This window comes from Telmatherina bonti (genome assembly GCF_933228915.1).
Source record: "Telmatherina bonti genome assembly, chromosome: 8".
Classification (NCBI taxonomy): domain Eukaryota; kingdom Metazoa; phylum Chordata; class Actinopteri; order Atheriniformes; family Telmatherinidae; genus Telmatherina; species Telmatherina bonti.
Window position 1 is genome coordinate 24,419,558 of NC_136626.1, and position 19,704 is coordinate 24,439,261.

General features: G+C 38.8%; 1 protein-coding gene across 4 annotated transcripts; it reads right to left on the reverse strand.

The window, feature by feature from the left end:
- Nucleotides 1-188: 188 nt before the first annotated feature.
- On the reverse strand, nucleotides 189-18,713 carry LOC306759729 (guanine nucleotide-binding protein subunit alpha-14-like). 4 transcript variants are annotated; one of them, XR_013771428.1, is made up of 10 exons: nucleotides 18,561-18,713; nucleotides 18,173-18,339; nucleotides 17,913-18,085; nucleotides 10,965-11,149; nucleotides 10,135-10,289; nucleotides 8,285-8,413; nucleotides 5,860-5,989; nucleotides 4,906-5,059; nucleotides 4,100-4,277; nucleotides 2,405-2,535 (listed from the first exon to the last, which is right to left on the reverse strand). XR_013771428.1 is itself a non-coding variant. In XM_079245451.1 (9 exons), exons 3-9 carry the CDS (start codon nucleotides 18,061-18,063, stop codon nucleotides 2,330-2,332), a joined length of 1,110 nt encoding a protein of 369 aa, XP_079101577.1. In that variant the 5' UTR covers nucleotides 18,064-18,085; nucleotides 18,173-18,339; nucleotides 18,561-18,713; the 3' UTR covers nucleotides 189-2,329. The 4 variants fall into 4 exon arrangements, 2 of the variants coding, with proteins under 2 accessions (XP_079101577.1, XP_079101578.1); XR_013771429.1 differs by having other exon boundaries at nucleotides 4,100-4,482; XM_079245451.1 differs by lacking the exon at nucleotides 4,100-4,277 and having other exon boundaries at nucleotides 189-2,535.
- Between the last annotated feature and the right edge of the window lie 991 nt (nucleotides 18,714-19,704).

Below are 19,704 nucleotides of genomic sequence, written 5' to 3' on the forward strand. Positions count from 1 at the left end.
AAGAGACTCTGCATCATGAAAACAAACAGGACGAAGGCAGACAAGTGTGTGTTCAAGGTTTTGTTTTTTTTGTTTTTTAATATGAACAAGAAAAAAAACCTTCCTTCACCAAAGTCTACGTCAGCAAATAAGAGGATTTCCAGTTCTGGAAAACTACTTTTGGTCACAGTTGATGTGTTTGCTGGTTAACATAAAAAAAAAACAAACAAAAAAAAAACAGTTGTTACACAGTAATTCGTAGTAAAACATGTACAGAAAAGCTTTCACAGCTATAAAATGTGACGCTGTGTGGAGATAAAAGCTCTTTACAGTCTGTTAAAACAGCAGCAGAACCCAGCACTGTAGGTTCAACTTAAGCCCTTTTTACATTGGTCAAAATATTAGCTGACTACCACGAACATTTCATTGAGCTTAATGTGGGAAAAAAAGTCATAATTTGACAGACACAGTTAAGTGATGACTCAGCAGTGAACGCAGTTCTGCTCAGCTTCAGTGGGAACACAAGATCTGGTGGAGAGCTTCAATTTTTTACTGGGAATGATCCAGTTGGGGCAACAGAGATGGAAACGAGTCACTTTTTCTTAACAGAAATACAAGCATATCACACGGAGGACTGAAACTGACAACTTACAGACATTTAGAGACTGGATTGATTTCTTTCTCTTTTCTTTTCTTGTATTTTGTTTTACCTAAAGCCCCTCTGTGTGGTGCTATAAAAAGTAGTAAACCAGCCCGATTTTCTCAGCAGAAGTGCAGCCAGCATGATGGTGTAACACAATGACTGTCCTGTGTTAGTTTAACACAGACTTGACCAGTAAGTTAAGCTCTAAAAGCTCGAGTGACGAGTTAGATACACTGGAAAAGGTTTTATCAGGTCCTTTTTTTTTTTTTTTTGGTGATTTTATTGCCAAGAAACACATTTTTAAAAAATACACAAATAAAAAAAAAAAAAAAAAAAAAATAAAATGCTGCTTTGGGTCTCTTTTGGGTCTGCTAATTTGATAAATTTCAATGTCATTTTCACTCTGCAAACACGCAGCACTGCATGATAAAACAAGGTGGAAAACTCCCACTGTCTCGCTCTACCTAGTTGCGCTGCGTTCTCACAAGTTATTCTTCATTAAACAAAAAAAATCTGCCTTCTCCTAAGAGGAGCCAGTCAGCTCTGCTCATCTACTCTCTGACGTTTTAAAGCTGTGATCAGATTGAAGATATTGATTCTAACAAAGAGTATTGATTGTGTGTGAATGCTGAAAACTATTACCAATAAGTCTTTGAATTTTTACAACACTGACAAAAATACTTAGAAGACATGTCATGCTCACGTTATTTAACTCCGGGAGTCTTCTGGCACTTCATATCTTCATATCTTTTACAGCTTTAGCTGCTTTTTTTTTTTTTTTTTTTTTTTTACAAATGGGGCAGCAGAAACAACTCTAAGCACCTAATTTAAACCAATTTGTTTATAAATAGTTGTCTGTCAATACAGGATAAAGATAACCGTGGAGTGACTAATAATCAATGTCCCCACCGAAAGAACATCTGGGATCAATCAAGCATGTCCGCCTCCTTAGGAAAAGCATCTACTTAGTGTTTTTCTCCGGCACAAAGCGCCTGCAAATGCTGACTGCGCAGTTCTCAACAAGCTTGTAACATGTACGGCGATAAACACTCACCACCAACATCCAGTGTGAGGCCGATCCACTCCTAAAAACTGGTTTACAAATATGTTGTGATCATTACTCTGACAGTGGATGGATTTTGGCACAGTTAGACGAGCTCATCTGAACGATTCTCAGGATTAAGGATGAAAAAGACTGCAGCTGCTGCTTACAGCTTCAGCTGAAAGTTTCCTGTATTTACGGTTTTTGTTTTAAGTGTGTGTGAGCTTCTACTATACCTAAAGCTATCAGTCTGTAGTGGTGACAGTAGTGGTGCACTCATGCATGGCTCCTTATTCACTTCTAAAAGTCATCATACTGTTAGAGGCTGCACAGAACCTCACAGTTGTGGATCAATTCACACACCGTGACCTCAAACGCTTCTTCATCTCAAAAAGAAACTACACTGCAGCAAAAGCTGCCAGTGATGTGACAATGATGGAGGTGAGAAAATCACCTTTATTCACCACATCTTTCTTAATGAACAACTTATGAGGCAGCAGAGAAGGATGGAGATGAAGGGCTGGTGGTATGCCTGTCCAGATTTTTCATTAAGAGGGAAAAAAGGCACATTTTGGCTTTCAGAGCTTTCACTCACACAAGAAAGTAGTCCAGATAGAGACAAGAGTCATCCCTTTTCCTGCTGTTTTTCGCAGCTCAGTTAAAGTTCAGAGGACTCCATAGTCCCGGAGAGACCTCAGCAGCACTGTGTCCTTGACATCACTGAAGACCCTGCGGATGTTGCTGGTGTCTGTGGCGCAGGTGAAGTGCGGGTACAAGGTCTTCCACTCGTCCCTCTTTTCACGGTTGATGGCCTGATGCTCGTACAGCTTAAGGATGTAGTTCTTGGCGTCGTTGGGGTCTCGCGTCTTACCTGTAAGGTGGTGATGAGAAGTGGAAGGTGAACGATGCGCTTACTTAAATACCTGATGCAGAGAAGTAATGGAGATACCAATTATATTGGTGGGTTTATTTTTTTAGTTTCATTTTTAAACTAAGCCCTTTGTTAGATTAAACACTTGTTTTAATGAAGTTATTTTCTGTAGAACCAAAGCTGTGAACTGGAGTCAACTATAAAGAAATGTGGGTACTTCAGTTCCGTTGCATTGTAGGATATTTTCACACCAAATGATGGGTGTGATATTTTCACACCCATCATTTGGGTTTAAAAACCTCACCAGCTTTTTAAACCCAAAGCTGATGAGGCAGGATAAGCAGTGATGGCAACTCACAACTTACAGAGTAAACTGAAAGATAATTAGAGGTGTGTATTTACCAAGTCAATAACTCAGACTTCTATCAAGACAAGATGGTGCAGTGTTAAATTTAGCCAGAAGCAACCTGGTTAAACACAATGCTTAAATGCAATGAATGCTCAAAATAGGACTTCAAATAATTTACATTAATGATTAAGTCCATAAAAGTTGAAACTGTTATACGGTTTAACGTTACACCAGATCTAAAGGTTTAATCACTTATTTGTCCAGTCAGATTGTCCATCTCATGTTCAAGTGCAATAAATATCATCTGTCACATTCACTGGTCAGCGAATACTTTTACTGGGACCTCTTAGGTCTGTGTGAGAGATGCTCAAAGTGTCTTGTGGGGGTGTCCAAACTTAGGGCAATAACAGCAAATGTAAAGCAATGTCATTCATGAGCGATCAGGAGTACCTATCTTTGACATCAGTTTTGGACTCTTAACTTTATTACTTCCTTGTTTTCCGTGTTCCTTTTAGCTCTTTTTTTACTTGCTGTTTTGTTAGTTTTTGTTCTATAAACTGGTTAGTTTTGGCAGACTAATTAATTATTCCTTTAGGAAGCTGATTGGTCCAACAGGTGGCTCAGTTACTTTAAATAGGTTAATATCTATCAATTCAGACACTGTCAGGCTAGACCACAGACCCAGACTAGACGCACACCACTATGAGCTTTAATACATTTTCCGCATTGATGAATTCCCTCTAACTGAGCATCAACAGAGATCTGAGCATGTAGAACTGGAAAATAAACAGTATATAAGATATATACAGTACGTAAGTATATAAGTCACAGTGACTGACATTATTCGATGAGGATGAAATTGTTTTTAATTATTTAATTCAGTTGAGTTTCGCACTGTTCAAAACAGACATGAGGCAGCAGGGCAAACAGCTGCAGCCTTCAAATGCAGTTAGAGCAGCAGTAATAAGGGCCACACAGGAACACAGCAGCATTACCAGCAAATTGCATCTAGTGGTAGGAGCTGCGCGGAGTTGTCATTAAGGTTAAATTGACATCAAGGAGCTTGACCCTGTATGAGTCATTATTGTATCCTGCTAATGTTAGTGGTAAAACACAGTGGATGGACTGCAGGTTTGAAAATGTTCACTTCCAGGCACTCAACAGCCGCCTCTGATCTCCAACACACACACGTACACACTCCTCACACATGTAAACCTGGGGGTATTCAGGTGGGGGTGCAGGCCTTGCAGGAAGCAAAGTATCTATCTGTAGTTGCCAAGGGTAACAGAGGGAGAGACGGTGGTGGTGATGTAGATGTGGGGAGTGAAGGGTAACACTCCACAGAATTTCACACCAACAGAGCTGCAGCCTCATCATTAAGCACTGAGAGTACCTGAAGGGACTCATTTACAACCGAGGAGTGAAGGAGGAGAGAGAAAGATGGGGAAAAAAAGGGAGAGAAGGGAAGAAAAGAAAGCTTATCTTGTGGACATAAGGAAAAACTCTTGCCAGCAGGGAGGAAATCACTTTGAAAATAATGTTTTGGAAATTATACATTACTTCTGTTGGGTGGGAGGCTGTTGCAGGCCCCAAGCCAACTGAGAGGAGCAAAAACACAATCACAACCCCGATGTCTGGGGATGATTCTGTCCATTGTGATGATGACAAACACCGACCAACAATCAGCTTCAACTGTGCTTGCTGATCGCAGTAAAACTGACTAACCAGGCAGCGCTCCAACGCTGCGGACACTTTTATGTCTGAATGTTTGAACATCTGCTGTGAGCTTTTAAAGACTCACTGGTTCAGAAATATCTCATCTTTTGTATTGTCTGTTTCCACATTTCACTCAAATTCAGCCCAACTGTCTCCACTCACAAATAAGTTACTGCCTGTCTACTCAGATTACTTATGACATTGATGGATTGTTTATTTTAATTAATCTTTTACCACTAATCTCTGCCACGCAATTTAATTCTTACAACAAATGCAAACAAAACACACATGGAACACAAGCTAACCTGTATAACCGGGGAAGTATTTGTTCAGGTCTGAAGTTTGGATCTTGTCAGCCAAGATGTCAGTCTTGTTCAGGAAAAGGATGATGGAAGTATTGTGGAACCACGGCGAGTGGATGGTGGTGTAGAACAGAGCCAGGCTCTCCTCCATGCGGTTCTACGGCAGAGAAACAGGTAAGGAATTTTCCTGGAGATGACAGCCTTCCATGTTTAAGCTCAACACTGACACAGAGGAATTATCTTGGAGATAAAAGTACTATGGCGGAGAGTTCACAGGAGATTTTTTTTCACTTAAGGACAGAAAACATGAGTTTTAATGGATGGTGAGAGGGTTGGCCAGCTGAAGATAAAGTAGTAGGGAACACTCCCTTCTATACCAGGCAGGGAATGATTAAGGGGGCTCTGGAGCACACGGACCACCATCAAGGTTAATGAATGTGGTGGCAGTCCAAAAAAGTGTCTGGTAGAGATAAAGAGCTTAGTGACAGGATGTGGGGAGAAAAAAGAGGGAGGACAGGAGGGAGAGAGGAGAGAGGATATCCTGTACATGAGTGACACCTGCTGGTGGAATGATAAAATTACTGCAGTGAGATTAATTTATTGCTTTCATTGAGAATTTGAAGATCAATATTTTCATGAAACATGATAGAAAAGTTTAATCAAAACAGAAACATTTTGTAGCAACAAAACAGTAGAGATGAAAACAAGTTCTGGACTTCGACTGAAGGACAGAAAGCAGAAAATATTCATGTTGAAGTAATGATAATTCAGTTCTTTTATTCATATTAATCCAAGAGCTGAATAACAGCAGATTTAGCATGTTTGCTTTGCAGCATTTGCTGCACTTGAGCAGATACAATGATAGATAAACTGAGACATGTTTATTCCTAATATTTTGTCCACTTCCTGCAGCGGTGAACAGAGAGAAGCTATTTGTAATGACACAAATGGTCTTACTATGGTCTCCCTCTCCTCCAGAACCTGGTCAAACTCGCTGAGGGAGGCCAGGAAGATGAGGGAGGTGACGTTTTCAAAGCAGTGGATCCACTTCCGACGTTCCGACTTCTGACCGCCAACATCAACAATCCTGCCAATAAAAAAAGGAAGAGAAGTAAATAAAAATACATATTAATCAAGATAAAAGGTCCTTTTAGCACAAGTGAAGGCAAACTATCAACTTGAAGAATTTTTTCATAATTCTGGGATTGTGGCTACAAAGTACTTGCTTAGAAGACATTGTTGTGCTTTGTAATGGCTTTTTCTTTTGAGCTCTTAATATAAATAAAATATAATTTACTGAATATACACAGATCTGTTACACTGTTAGACACACTGCCAGTACCAGGGCGTTTCTACGTTAGCTAATTCTTAGATTTTATCAGAAAATTTTTCAGAGATTGTGCTCTGTATTGTCATGAAAGTGTCACAGAGCTGCTGTAGATCTGTCAGCTGCACATTCATGATTTCCTGTTCCACCAAATCCCAAAGCTGATCTATTGGATTGATATCTGTGGAGGCTGTATGAGAACAGTGAACCCACTGTCATGTTCAAGGAATTAGTTTTAGATGATTTGAGTTCTGTGACATGGTGCATCGTCCTGCTGGAAGATGGCACACTGTGGTTATAAAGGGTTAGACATGGTCAGCAATGATAGACAGAGTGTTGAGTTGGTGCAAAGAAAATATCTTCCGCATCATTACATCATCAGCAGCAGCAAGATGGACCCATGTATTCTTGTTTATGTCTAATTCTGACCCTACCATCCGAACGTGGCAGGTGACATTAAGACTCATCAGACCAAACAACAGCTTTACAATTTCCTGTTGTCCAATTCTGATGAGCCTGTATGAAGTCAGTTTCCTGTTCTTAGCTGACACACAGTGTGGTCTTCTGCTGCTGTAGACCAGCTGCCTCCAGGCTGGACATGTATGTTAAGAGATGGTATTCTTCATACACTGGTTGTAATCAGTAGTTAAGGTTGCCTTTTTGTCATCCCTGCCCAGTCTGTCAGTTCTGACCTCTGACATTTAACAAGTCATTTTCATCCAGACAGCATATTTCCTTTTTCCCCAGAACATTCTCTGTAAACCCTAGAGAGGGTTGTAAGAGAAAATCCCAGTAGCTAGCAGTATCTGAAATACTCAGACCAGCCTGTCTAGTACCACTATGCCACTACAACGCCCCTCCTTCCCAATTCTGATGCTTGGTTTGAATTTTATTGTGTTATCATGACCATGTCTTCACATCTAGATGCAGTGTGCCAATTGCTGCCATGTGATTGGCTGTTCATATATTTGTGTTAACAAGCAACTAAACATTTGTACCTAATAAAGTGTCCAGTGACTGCATTAGCAAATCACACACAGAAAAGTCAAATGCCACATTTTCTGTTTGGTTTTGTGCATTTGGATCAAACTGAAGTGAGATAAAACCTAAACTTTCAGCCTGTGACCGTCACAATGGATGAATTGTGTGGGACATTAATAGTGTTAAAAATTCTACACTGTTAACCCAGCATGGTTGTAATTACAAATCAACAAACAACTGCATGAAAGCATGTAGATTGGTGTTAAAGGGAAAAGTCTAAACAGTGATTATGAAAACTATTTTCATCAACAACTTTCTTTCTGGACCTTTTTTTTTTTTTTGTATGTTTTGCGAACCAGAATTAACAAAACATTTGGCACTGTCCCAGTTCTCATAGACTGCTTTCACACCCACAAGAAAGTTTGGTGCATCTGCCAAAAGATCAGCCAGTGAGGCAGGTGGAGAGATGCCTCACTCCGAGAACATGTCACTTTCCTAATGTGCCACAGTGTTAGCAGGCAGAATCCTCCTGACCAGGCTGACTGGAAAACACAACCAAATATGCTTCTGTCATATATAACTCAGACTACAGCTTCCCCACTAACCTGCACTGGCCCAAGTGGTCTAGAAAATGAATGAATGAATGAATGAATGAATGAATGAATGAATGAATGAAGAAATTTTCCCATCAAAGGATTAAAGTTCAGTTCAGATTTCTTTGATAGCAGGTGGGATGAACTAGTTTTTACTAAATCATGCTCCTTTACAGTGACTCACTTTTTCCTTTAATTAATTAATTTATTTTTTGTTCAAATAAAAGAAATATCAATCAATCAAACAAAAGGTTTCTTCACTGTGAGCTTAAAGTCATAATAAAGCACACGAAGTGACACCTCGCTTTCAGCCAGCAAGCTGAACAGAAGCAGTCAGAAATGGGATCCTATCTTGTGTCCATAGCGACGTGAGAGGACAAAGCTGCTGTCGGAGTCAAAAGTTTTTTCTCCCACAGAGCAGTGAATAGTGTCAGTATTAGATTTATCCCTGTGAGAGTTTGGTAATGTGAGGATCATCCACCTTAGTGTGATGGTCTTGATATTAAAGGAGTAGTCGTGGATGCCCGTGGTGGGGAATCGAACACGCAGCACGTCCTGTTCGGTGGGGATGTAGTCCAGGGATGAGATGCGGTCCAGGTTAGTCATGTAGCTAAAGGAAGGAAGAAAAAGACCAGAAAAAAAAAAAAAAGTTTCACAACAGTGCTAAAAAGTCTGTTTTTGTGACTAGAGCGGACCTCATAACGCATATGGCTTCTGTTTACTTTCCACCCAACCTCGACAGTGACAAAACAAACAGACATGACACAAGACGTGACACAATGATTTAGTGATGAGAAAAACTGTGATTAAAAAATACAAGAAAGAGATGGACTGAGTCCACATCAGCCCGTGTGTGGATGATGAGTTTATGACTGCTGTTGATACAAGCTGTCACTGGCTGTTGTTGGCTGCCTGTCTCTTATCATATGCACACTGCAATGATTGAGCTGCTGGGTAAACACAGGACAGAACAGCAATAGGAAAGAGAGACAGCACAGGCGGACTGGCCTCCGGCTGTCTTCAGGGAGCTGAGACACTCACACCTACTGTACTCACATTTAAAGGTGCTTGTCATAACGTCATAGGATGACGCTTCTTGTTTTGAGATTCTTCGAGTCAAATGTGTTGACTCGAAGAATCTCAAAACACATTTTGGCTTAAACAGAACTATGTAAAGAAAAAGTGCTTTGAAATACTATTTTTTTAAAGCCCAGCAGGTTTTCCATGAGTGTAAAAAACAAATTACTGTATAACCCTGTCAGGAAATATTTTATTTAATATGAAAAATCAAATAAAACTAACAAAAAATAAAAAGGTTTCTTTGAAACGTTTATAAATAAAAGAAAGAAAAATTTAGCTCAAGCGTGGGTTCGAAGTAAACTTTCCACACATGAATGTTGGTACAAAGGTCTGCGATGTGTTCCTGCATCTTCTCATGTCATAAATTAGCCTAAGCTGAAACTGTGTGCCTCCTTTATTGCAGACATTAAACTGTTGCCTTTTAGCTGGATTTAATTAGCCTGTTTCTGAGTTACTGCCCTCATTTAGCACTGATTTATTTCTATCTGTAGTGCAGAAAGAGTTAACAATCTTTTTGTTCATAGTGTACATTGCTTCAACAGAATAACAGCTCCTGTCGATCTGTTAATGGCAGGCCAGTTTGAGCTCCCCGCTCTTTCTGGTCCTCCCTCCTGTAACATTCAAATTTGCTCTGATTGGTGATCTGATGGAGAGAAAACAATGCAATGTTGATTGCATGTGGTCACCCCCGTTCTGCCAGTGGGGCTGAGAGCAGACTTTACCTGCGCACATCTGAAACAAGCAGTGAATGTCACAAAAAAATGCACCAATAAATAAACAAAACCTGAATTTAAAAATAGCGTGTATTTATTGTTTTTAAGGGCAATAATGAATACACGCCACCTACAGGTGAGATCCTGTTACTGCACTTCTTGCAATTGGGTCCTTTTTTTGTCTCCCATTTCCTACATCACTTCCTGTCTTGCGGTTTCGATGCAGTAATAAGATTCTAACAGAAAATATTCCAAAAGCCTAAATAGTGTGTTTATAAGTGTGTTTTTATTCAATATTGTTTCCTACATTATTTTTTTACACACTGATTTAAGGGCATTTCTAACCTGCAACATGCTCTTTACATAAATGTGCAGTTGTAAAACCTTTCTGCAGGTGTGTTGTCTTCTTTCCTCAGTCATACTGAGATGCACCGTCTTTCTGCAGTATTGTTGGTGTTTCATCATGTCACGCCCTCTTGTTCCCCGCCCACGCAGAGTATGGTACAGTTTTGTTTTCCAGTACAACACGACTACTCACTACTCAGTGGAGTCCAGGAGCTGGTACTCGCAGCGGCGAGTGTAACAGATCCGCATTCCCGAGTCTGCCCACAGGCGGCGAATCGCGTCAACATATCCCCGCTCCAGCTGAGTGACCTGCACTGTGTTTACATCCTGCAGCCACTTGGCATACCTCTGGAGGACACACAATTAGGCTTCATGATGTAGTAAACTGAATTGTTCTTAATGTTTACTAAAAATAAGTAATGCAAATTGATTAATCAAATCAAATCAAACTTTATTTATACAGCACTTTTAATACAAAAGCAATTCAGAGTGATATGACAGACACAATATAAGTACAGACTATATATATATATATATATATATATATATATATATATATATATATATGTATATATGTATGTATATATATATATATAAATATATATATATATATATATATATATATATATATATATATATATATATATATATATATATATATATATATATATATATATATATATATATATGTATATTACAGTTCCAGAACATACACTAGAGCCTACTCCATCACACACACACATCCTTTCACACACACATACTGCAGCTCCAAGTTTAAAACAACACCCAGGTTTCTTATAGCAGACTGAGCACATCCTGCAAGCTGTTTTATACTCTAACACACTGCGAGAGAGCTAGTGTGTAAATGTGACTGATGCTACCTCCTTGATGTGGGCATCACCCTGGTCATGGACATGAATCTGATGATTAACCTTCATCTGACGCCTGCATGCCAGTGCAGACACCTGTATTATGAGCAGGCATGAATGCAGGCCCAGGTTTATGTGCAATACGGGAGCATACCTCGTTTTCAGGGATGGCGTAGGGGATTCTCAGCGTGGTCATGGCTGCTGTCATAGCTTTGATGGCAGTAAAGATGTTTTGAAAGATGCATTTGGCGAAAGCTTTCCTCTCCTCCTCCGAGAAGCCTCGCCCATGGATGATCCTCATCTGTCGGATGAAGGTAGTTTTCCCACTTTCCCCAGTTCCTAAAGGAAACCAGAGAGAGATTATGAACTGAACAATATATCTTTTTTTATTTCCCAAAGGAAAACTCTAAAGAAATATGCTTCAGATAAAGCTTAAATAAAAGAAAGTTGCTTTGGCATCCTTCCTAATGTTGATTTTAAAACTGTCTAAAGGACACTAGAATATAAAAAGGGAAAACTGTAGTCATTTGATGTGATTATGACATGCTGTCATGAGAAAAGATCTCAGGATGACAAAACAAGAAATGACTGAAAATAGTGTAGACCTCATTTTCACTTTGTAAAAATACACCATACTGAATATTATGTCAGCAACATGTTACTAACAAGCTCAGAGAGAGTCATTATCTGCTGGAGTCTCTTATCAACATTTATCAGCATACAGTATGACATATGAGAATAACAACTCCAGTTTACAAGCAAAACGGGTTTTATTCCTGCCCAACATGAGATCCAGCTCTTCACCAGTTCAGGGCTTCTTTAGCTGTATTTTCTGTCTAATAATGAGGTTTCTTGTAGATGACAGGTCTGAACTGAACGGAGGTCCATCTAGCAACACGACACTTTTAATGCAGTCATGTTTTTATAACAAGTCCAGAATGTGCTTCGGCTTTGTATTGCTGAAATAACCAAGGTTCACTCCAAGATGGCAATAATTGTAGTTCCAAAACATGTTTACATTTTCTGCATAAAAAGGTGCCTTTGTGGATATGAAATGATACCGACCCAAGCGCACTGATACAAGAGTTCCTCACAGATACTTGACATGCGTGCTGATAGCAATCCAGATGGCTCCAGTCTCCTTTTAGTCTAAAACCTGGGGGTTGCCCTCAAGTCCAAAGGAGGATTTCAAATTTTTAGTAAGTGAAAAATAAATACAGGGCAACTTTTCACATCACCTTAGTGGATCTTAAATCAAAGTATCACGATACGGCATATGAACGATATGTAGAAACGCTGCTTCACAGAGGTGCTCCTGAGTCCATACAGGAAGTCCACGAAAGAATCAAGTCAGGTTTTAATGTAACGCTGCTGCTGTTTCATGATATAGATTCATTAGCAAAACAATGCACCATTTTTTTGTTTACATTTTACACAACATTCCAAAGTTTTTAGAAACATTTTGGAGATCATTTCTCCAATAATCATTTTATCAACCGTAACAAGTAGAAAATGTCTGAATTATCTTCAGTCCTGCCTGCAAAATAACTCCACTTCCTTCTTGTGTGTTTATAATCTTAAGCTGATTACTTCAGTTTTCAGGCTGCAACTTTAACATTTCCCCACAGCTTTTAAACCATCTTTTTCTCTCTTCCCGCAGAGAGCAGGTGTTAAAAGCAAAAAAATTACAACAAAAAACTGGAGCTAGAAGAGGAAACATAGCCATTTTGTCACATAATGCATAATCAATGAGGCACCAATAACAGCTGTTAAAAAAGCAAACAGACAAAATCTAAAAAAAAAAAAAAAAAGAAAAGCTCAACCAAATAAGAAGCAGTTCTTAATATCGACAGCTAAACATCTGAACGAGAAGACATGGAGAAACAGGGAACTTATACAGCGCATGTGTGATGAAGGAATTTCCATGTATGTTACCAGTAGTGTTATTAACCAGGCAGCAGCCATGATGTTCTGCAGTGTGTTGTGACTTGCAACAGGACACGGCCTAAACAAGACTATTTCCTATCCGTTTAGCGTGTTTTCTGGGCTTTTAGTGTATTTATGGTATGTGCTCTCCTGCCATGGTGCTCCATGGATAATTGAGTAATATGATTTCCAAACAGGCAGACCCTGAAGAAAAGAGAGAAAGCGAGATTAGAGTCATGGGTCGCTCGACCCACCTGATGTGATCCACCTGGAAAGAAGTGTAAACTAGTGGTGTTGCTGTCTTTGTGCATTGTTTTGACCAAAACATGTCACAAGCATTTGAATTAAGGAAATTGTCTGAGCTTGTAGAGAAAGGGCATTAGAAATCTAACATTGTTTAATGACAGTGTTACGTTTACTGCCTGTCCTGCTCTCCTCAAAAGGCCAGATATCTTGTTCCTCTTCCAAAGAAATCAATGTGATGCTGAGCTTATTTAGCTCAGTGTGGATGTTCTTAGAAGATGAGCTAGAAGTCAACCTTAGGCAATTAGAGACATGTGTGACAGACAACAGCACCATGTAGGAGACTTTTGACACAGTAAGCACAAAAAATGAATCACGGATATTGTTTTTATACAAGAAGTTTCAATCGGAGCAATGGAAAACGAGAAAATGTGAGACTGTATCATAACTAAATGAGCCCTTCTGAGCCACGGCTGTTCAACCCTTCATTCACTTGAGCCACTCAGCAGAGAATGAGCATGATAATTTCACAGCTATTTCTGAGGTTTCATGATGAAAAGATGATGACTAAATATGTTATAACAAGGTTAACTGAAATGGATTGTTATGTGTGTCAATGCAGAGCAAATCACAATCATAAGTCACTTTAAAAAAAAAACCTCAACAACTCAGCTGGTCCCTCTGGGTAATGATCAACCTATGAACCGTCTGAGGGGGGGAAAATAACTCAAACAAAATGAGCTGCTCTGTGGAACATTGCTGTAATTTCCCGACGCCTCCTTCCAAAGAGGTCACGATTAATAGATGAGGCCGAGCTGCATAAAATGTAGGTGATGTTTAACTAACAGACCTGTTCCCGTACACAAACGTCTGTTTTCTGCCACCTCACACACTGATTCAGCCAATAAGACAGGGCAATAATTCAGTGTTATTGTTGACCACATCTCCAAATTATTTCAGGATTTTCCCTCATCCTGATCCATGCTGTCTTCTTATCAGTTTAATCTGATTATAATGGACTAAAGAGGAAGACAACACATCCGAAATAATCCTTCAACTCCAAGACATGTTTAGCTATTTTTAGTCTAGCTGGTTTATATTTAGTTGTTGCACCATAAAAGCCAAACAAAAAAAAGAGCATTTAATAGTAAAAGATTAACAGTGACCAAGACTTTTCTCATCTGCGAATCATTCTCTCATATATAGAAAAAAATACCAACTGTATTTATTATTTTATCTCCACATGTTTTTTTTCATATTACTAATACTATTCATACTACTATTTACATACTATCCTCACAAAAACAACTCCAACTCAGCTTGTTTTGGCACCACTGTGCATCAAAAGATTGTCTTGGCTTCATCACAGTCGTAGAAGACCTTATATTTTAGCATTTTTTTCCCAGACAAACGTATAACTTTATTGTGGCTTGTTGATATTTGGATATCTGATTGGTAAAAGGTTTGACAGGAAGTGGCTTAGTCATGATTTTAATTTTATGGTGAAAAAATCTCTTAGCAACATAGTTGTAATTGTATACCTTTTGTGAAGATAAATATGTCATAAATAATCATGTTATTGTAGATTTACCATAAAAAGTCTGAATGAACACTACATTTTGCAGCTGGATTGTAAACATCCTGGATAGAACATAAATGCCTGGAAGACTTCTGTAGATCACCTGTAACATAAACTAATGATAAGAATTCAACTTGTTGACTATATAAGTGATTGCACTTGGTTAGGAGGCGCCGGCGATCTAGTGGAGTGTGAAGTTCTAAATGCATCAGCTGAGATGCTGCATCATCACTTCACTGAAAGGAGATGCAGAAATTCCCTGTGTTGTATCTGTCTTCTCCAGACTGATAAGTCAAATCTAAAAAAAAAAAAAAAAAAAAAAAAAAATCACTGCCACTTTGAGATCACCTAAGTTTGTTTTAACATGTGAAAAAATGATAAAATATGCATCCTTTAACGATTAATATATATTTACCTGGAGCAAGGTGGACGTCATGTACGGTATTCAGTTGTTAGTCTCCCTGACTGTATTTTAGCAAAACTACTCGAAAAGTTATGATTGTTTTAATCAAATTTCTAGGGAATGTCCCCTGGAGCTTCTAAATTAGAAAGTAATGGTCACAATCATTGGTAAATAAAAACAAAAAACACACAAGCACTCGGTGGAAGTCTGCACCCTCTGAGTGCTTTAAGTTAATTAAAATGTGCTAACAACACATGAGAGTGTTGTTTTTTTCTAATGACACACAAGATACCAGCACAGCTGTCATGTTAAAATGTGGCGGTACACAGCACTGCTGAGCAAAGTGGTTTATTAACTGACTCTTCCAGTGAAACTAAACACTTTAGATAACTGACTAAATGTACAAACAACAAATATCCAATAACTTCTTTTCACCTTTCAGTGGTTTTGTTTAATTCTTAAAAGATCATTAATTTTTTAACTCTTGTTTGGACAGAAAACATTAACCAGTCATAGCAATAATAATGTGTTATGATAATAAACTAATCATTGGAATCATAAATTCCAGCCTCACCTAACAGATCTTGTTTAAAGCAGAAATACTGAACTTCGGCAGATTCTCTACGTGAGGACCCCTACCAATGACAGCTAATTTGGAATCCATCTAGCTCCCACCTGAATTCCTTAAGTTCATAAAGTCAGTCCAATGTTGACTCTTATCTCTATTTCTGTGTCTATCTCTGTTTCTTTCCCTTCTTCCTCTAATAATGTCTTCTGGTGTTTTTTGCTGATTCAGCAACTCTGCATATTCAAAACGGTTCAAATTTATATCAAAATTAGCTCAACAAATTTTGAATGTTTCACAAAGTGATATTGGAAAGAACGAAGGGATTGTATCATCTTCAATGCAAAAAAAAATTTTTTTTTTGCACACATGGCACAAGGCTGAAAATCATAATTAAATGGCCATGATCTTTGGGCCCAAAGATGACGCTGCATTAAATATAGACATGGATCTGTGGTGCAATATACTCGCTTGTTATCAGTGTACAGGTCAAAAAGCAACATCTGTGATGATAAGGAGGTATTTCAGTCCTTGTGCATCCATGAAGGTCCCATTAATACTATATTACATGCAGCATGGGCTGCCATGCCTGTTGCTAAAGGAAAACATTGCTTATTTCAGCAAGAAGATGCCAATCTACGTTCTGCAGTTACAACAGTTACAGCTCTGCAGCTGATGAGGGCTTCCTACTTAACTTTACCTTATTATGAAACATAAAGTACAACAACAGACTCCTAAATAAAGGGGGAGGGGGGAAGCATTTCTCTTTTAAACTCTTTCTCCAAAGTGTTCTCAAAGGAGGAGCTGATCCAACACAGCGGTAAACTTCACTCCAGGATTTTGCAGTGTTTTGTTGTCATGGTTGCAGCTTAAATGCCTGATTTTACTGCGGCTTTTGTGAAAAGTTGTGACGGACGTTGTGGATTTTAGTCTTGTTTTTCTGCACAAAGCAGTTAAGATTCATTACATTTTCTGTACCAGGTATTCCAGTTGAGAGTCGTAGGGAAGCTGGAACTCCAGCAGGGTACACCCTGAACAGGTCACCAGTCCATCACAGGACCAACACAGAGGGACTAACAGCCACTCACACTCATTCATGTGGAGACATTAGAGTGACCAATTTCACCTAACACGCATGACTTTGGAGGGTGGGAGGAAGCCGAAATACATGGAGAGAACCCACACATATGCGGGAAGAGCATGCAAGCTCCACACAGAAAGGTCACTGTTCGAACCTCCTCCCCAGCCAAGGTTCAAAACCAGTGACCTTCTTGCTGTGAGGCCATGCTGCCAACCACTGTGCAGCTCCAGCTAAATCCATTTCAAGATATTGTTTTGTTCTAACATGTTTTATTGAAATGAGATGAAAGATATTTTATTGATCCCAAAGGGAAATTGCAATGTTTTTTGTTTTTTTTAAAGCACATTCTGAGAGTATTTCATGGTCTGGCAGAATACTGTTGAAGCTGCAACTTCTAGTTCAAACAGACAGCATAGAAAAGAAAGGGGTGTGGCAGTATGGTGGTGGGAGGGGGGAGGTATTGGCCTATACATATTTGATATTGGAATTCCTGGAGGTACTGAGACATGCCACATCACAACCTTCTTAAAATGTATTGAGGACAATAAATCCAAACTGAATGCCATCTGAGCGTTTAGTTTTGTTGTTTTACAGTTCTTACATAACCAACATTTTGACATTTGTTATGATGTCATTGTACTACGTCTAAAACAGTATATAGTAGGTGTTTAAATGATTTTGTACACCACTGCAATTTATAAATCATGCCAAGTCTGCATATTTTTTCCTTTCATCTGTTTACTGACAAACATATATGTGGTGATGAATACGCACATGTACATACAGCTGGCTTAATTATTTTCTGTTTTCTGTTATTTGCTAAATCAGCCAGTAAAGTGCAGAAAATCCTTTTTCCAAATGAACTTTTCTGTACTAAACTTGGATTTTTTCAAAAATGAATGACATGTAATAACTTAACAACTTCACTTTTCTGCCTGTTCCTCTGTTATTTGGTTTTATCTGATCGCGTATAAGCATTGACATAAAAGTACGGCTGGTGTCAGAAAGACTTGTCAAACCAACCTTTAAACAGGCCTGTGGGTTTCTGGGTTGCATGTGTCCAGGTATAGCCAATCCCAATCTGGACCATTCTTCACATTCCCACGTGGTGACACATGTCTTACATAGTTTTAGTGAGTTGTGTGGCAGCTACCAAACAGGCTACACAGTTTCATTATTCATCTTCATTTTTCAGGGTGCTGATAAGTGACTCAGTGACTGAATTATCCATAATTATGGTGTTAACTATCATCGTGTGCCAACTCCAGCAGCTGTGTGAGATGCTCTGTGTGTGCAGGTACTGACCTAGAAGAAGGATTTTTATCTCTTTTCTCTCCTTCTTCTTCTGCTGTTTGAGGATCCTGTTTATTTCTTTGTCCAAAGCTATGGTGTTCTTCTCCTCCTCTGACAGGCAGCACACGCAGGTGCGGTGGCACCACTTCCAGCAGCCCGCCATGAGCAAAACCACTATAAACAGACTGTTCATAGATAGTTGTTTGTAATAAGCAGATAAGTACAGACAATAAACTTGTTAATGTCAACTCTCTACATGACGCAGAGCACACCTGTTAGGGGTATTCAGGTTAGAAGCATATTAAATTTAGATCAGGGATCACCAACTCCGGACCTCAAGAAGCAGGTTAGACTGAAGGGAGGAATCGAAGGTTTATCGATGCTTCCCTGCTGCAACACACCTGATTTGGTCCAAGAGGTCCGGCGTTCAGAGGTGATCCTAGACCAGGAAACAGTTCCAAATCACTAAAGCAGCAGTAAAAATAAAAAATAAAAATAATATACATATATATATATATATATATATATATATATATATATATATATATATATATATATATATATATATATACAGCAGTAGTTTTGTAGCTTTACTTTTCGGCGATTAATAACTATAAGGACATTATTTAGACTTCGAGTTAAGAAAAATGTTTTTCTTACCTCCAATCAGAGTGTCAAACTCCCTGAAGACGGTACAGGTACATGCGCTAACTGGGGTTCGCGGTCCATTTTCCACCTTGTCTCCTGTCCCACTGCACCTTATTGCTAACGGCTAAAACACTCTTTCAATAGTCCGGACTAGTAAGGAGTTTAAGAACCTTTCTCCGGTCACAAAACAACCTGCCGCACGGGGAAGTCCACCGCGCTACAGAGGAATTTGCTGTCTCTGATCCCCTCGACTCACTCACTGACTGGTATGTCGCTCAGGAGAACCGCCGCAGCCGCACCGGAAGTTGGACCGTTCGTGCCTACAAAATAAAACTATATGACGCCTGATTATTAAAGTTGTAGCTATACGAAGTATAGCCCTGTTATTTCCTTTTCTTTCCCTTTTTTTTTTTTCGTGTCTTGCCCAGCATTTAAGCAAGCAGAATGATGGTCTAGATGCTGTATTTGCTGAGCAAATTTATTTTGCCAAGGGGAGCATTACTGGTATGATGATCCCTTGATTTTCTGGATTTTTATTTTATTTATTTATTTTGTGCAATTGTAATACGGAGTTTCTACTGCTGGACCAGACCGGAGAGGATGGGACAGACAGAAATAGCTGTTGTTATTAAACTTGCGTTTGGTAAATTTTTTATCCAGTTTAATCAAGCTATTTGAGCTATTCTTATGAAACGCCAAGTGGTATTCTTAAAGAGGAGAAATAAGTCAAGAAAAGAGTTCCTTATTTTTTTCTTTTTTAAAAAAAAAAAAAAAAAAATTAAAGGTATTTACGCTTTACTGGACTTTTGCAACTTTCTACTGTTTCATACTTTTAGTTAACACGCTTACTCTTAAAGGTTAATAAAAGTTGTGCTAACCTCAGTAGCATGGCTGACCCAAGCCATAGGGCCCAAGGGGAATTTGATTTAGGCCCCATTTCATACACTATAAAGACCAATTTCTTTGAATTTTCTATTGCTGACTTAGACTATACCAAGCTGTGGCTTTTAATTTTAACAGGAGAAATAATTCATTCAAATAAATAAACCTTTTAAAAAAATGTGTGTAGACATAACGGTTAAATTGTTTTATAAAAAAAACATTATTTCAAGCCTTTTTTCCAGACAGAAGGCTTTGTCTGTATATATATATATAT

Excerpts from the sequence above, each read along its gene's own strand:
- LOC306759729 (XM_079245452.1), bottom strand. The coding sequence starts at position 18,063 with ATGGCGGGCTGCTGGAAGTGGTGCCACCGCACCTGCGTGTGCTGCCTG. Across the intron at positions 5,990-8,284 it reads ATCAAGACCATCACACTAAG|GATTGTTGATGTTGGCGGTC; the intron begins GTGGATGATCCT and ends TTTTATTGGCAG. Across the intron at positions 2,536-4,905 it reads ATACTTCCCCGGTTATACAG|GTAAGACGCGAGACCCCAAC; the intron begins GTTAGCTTGTGT and ends ACCACCTTACAG.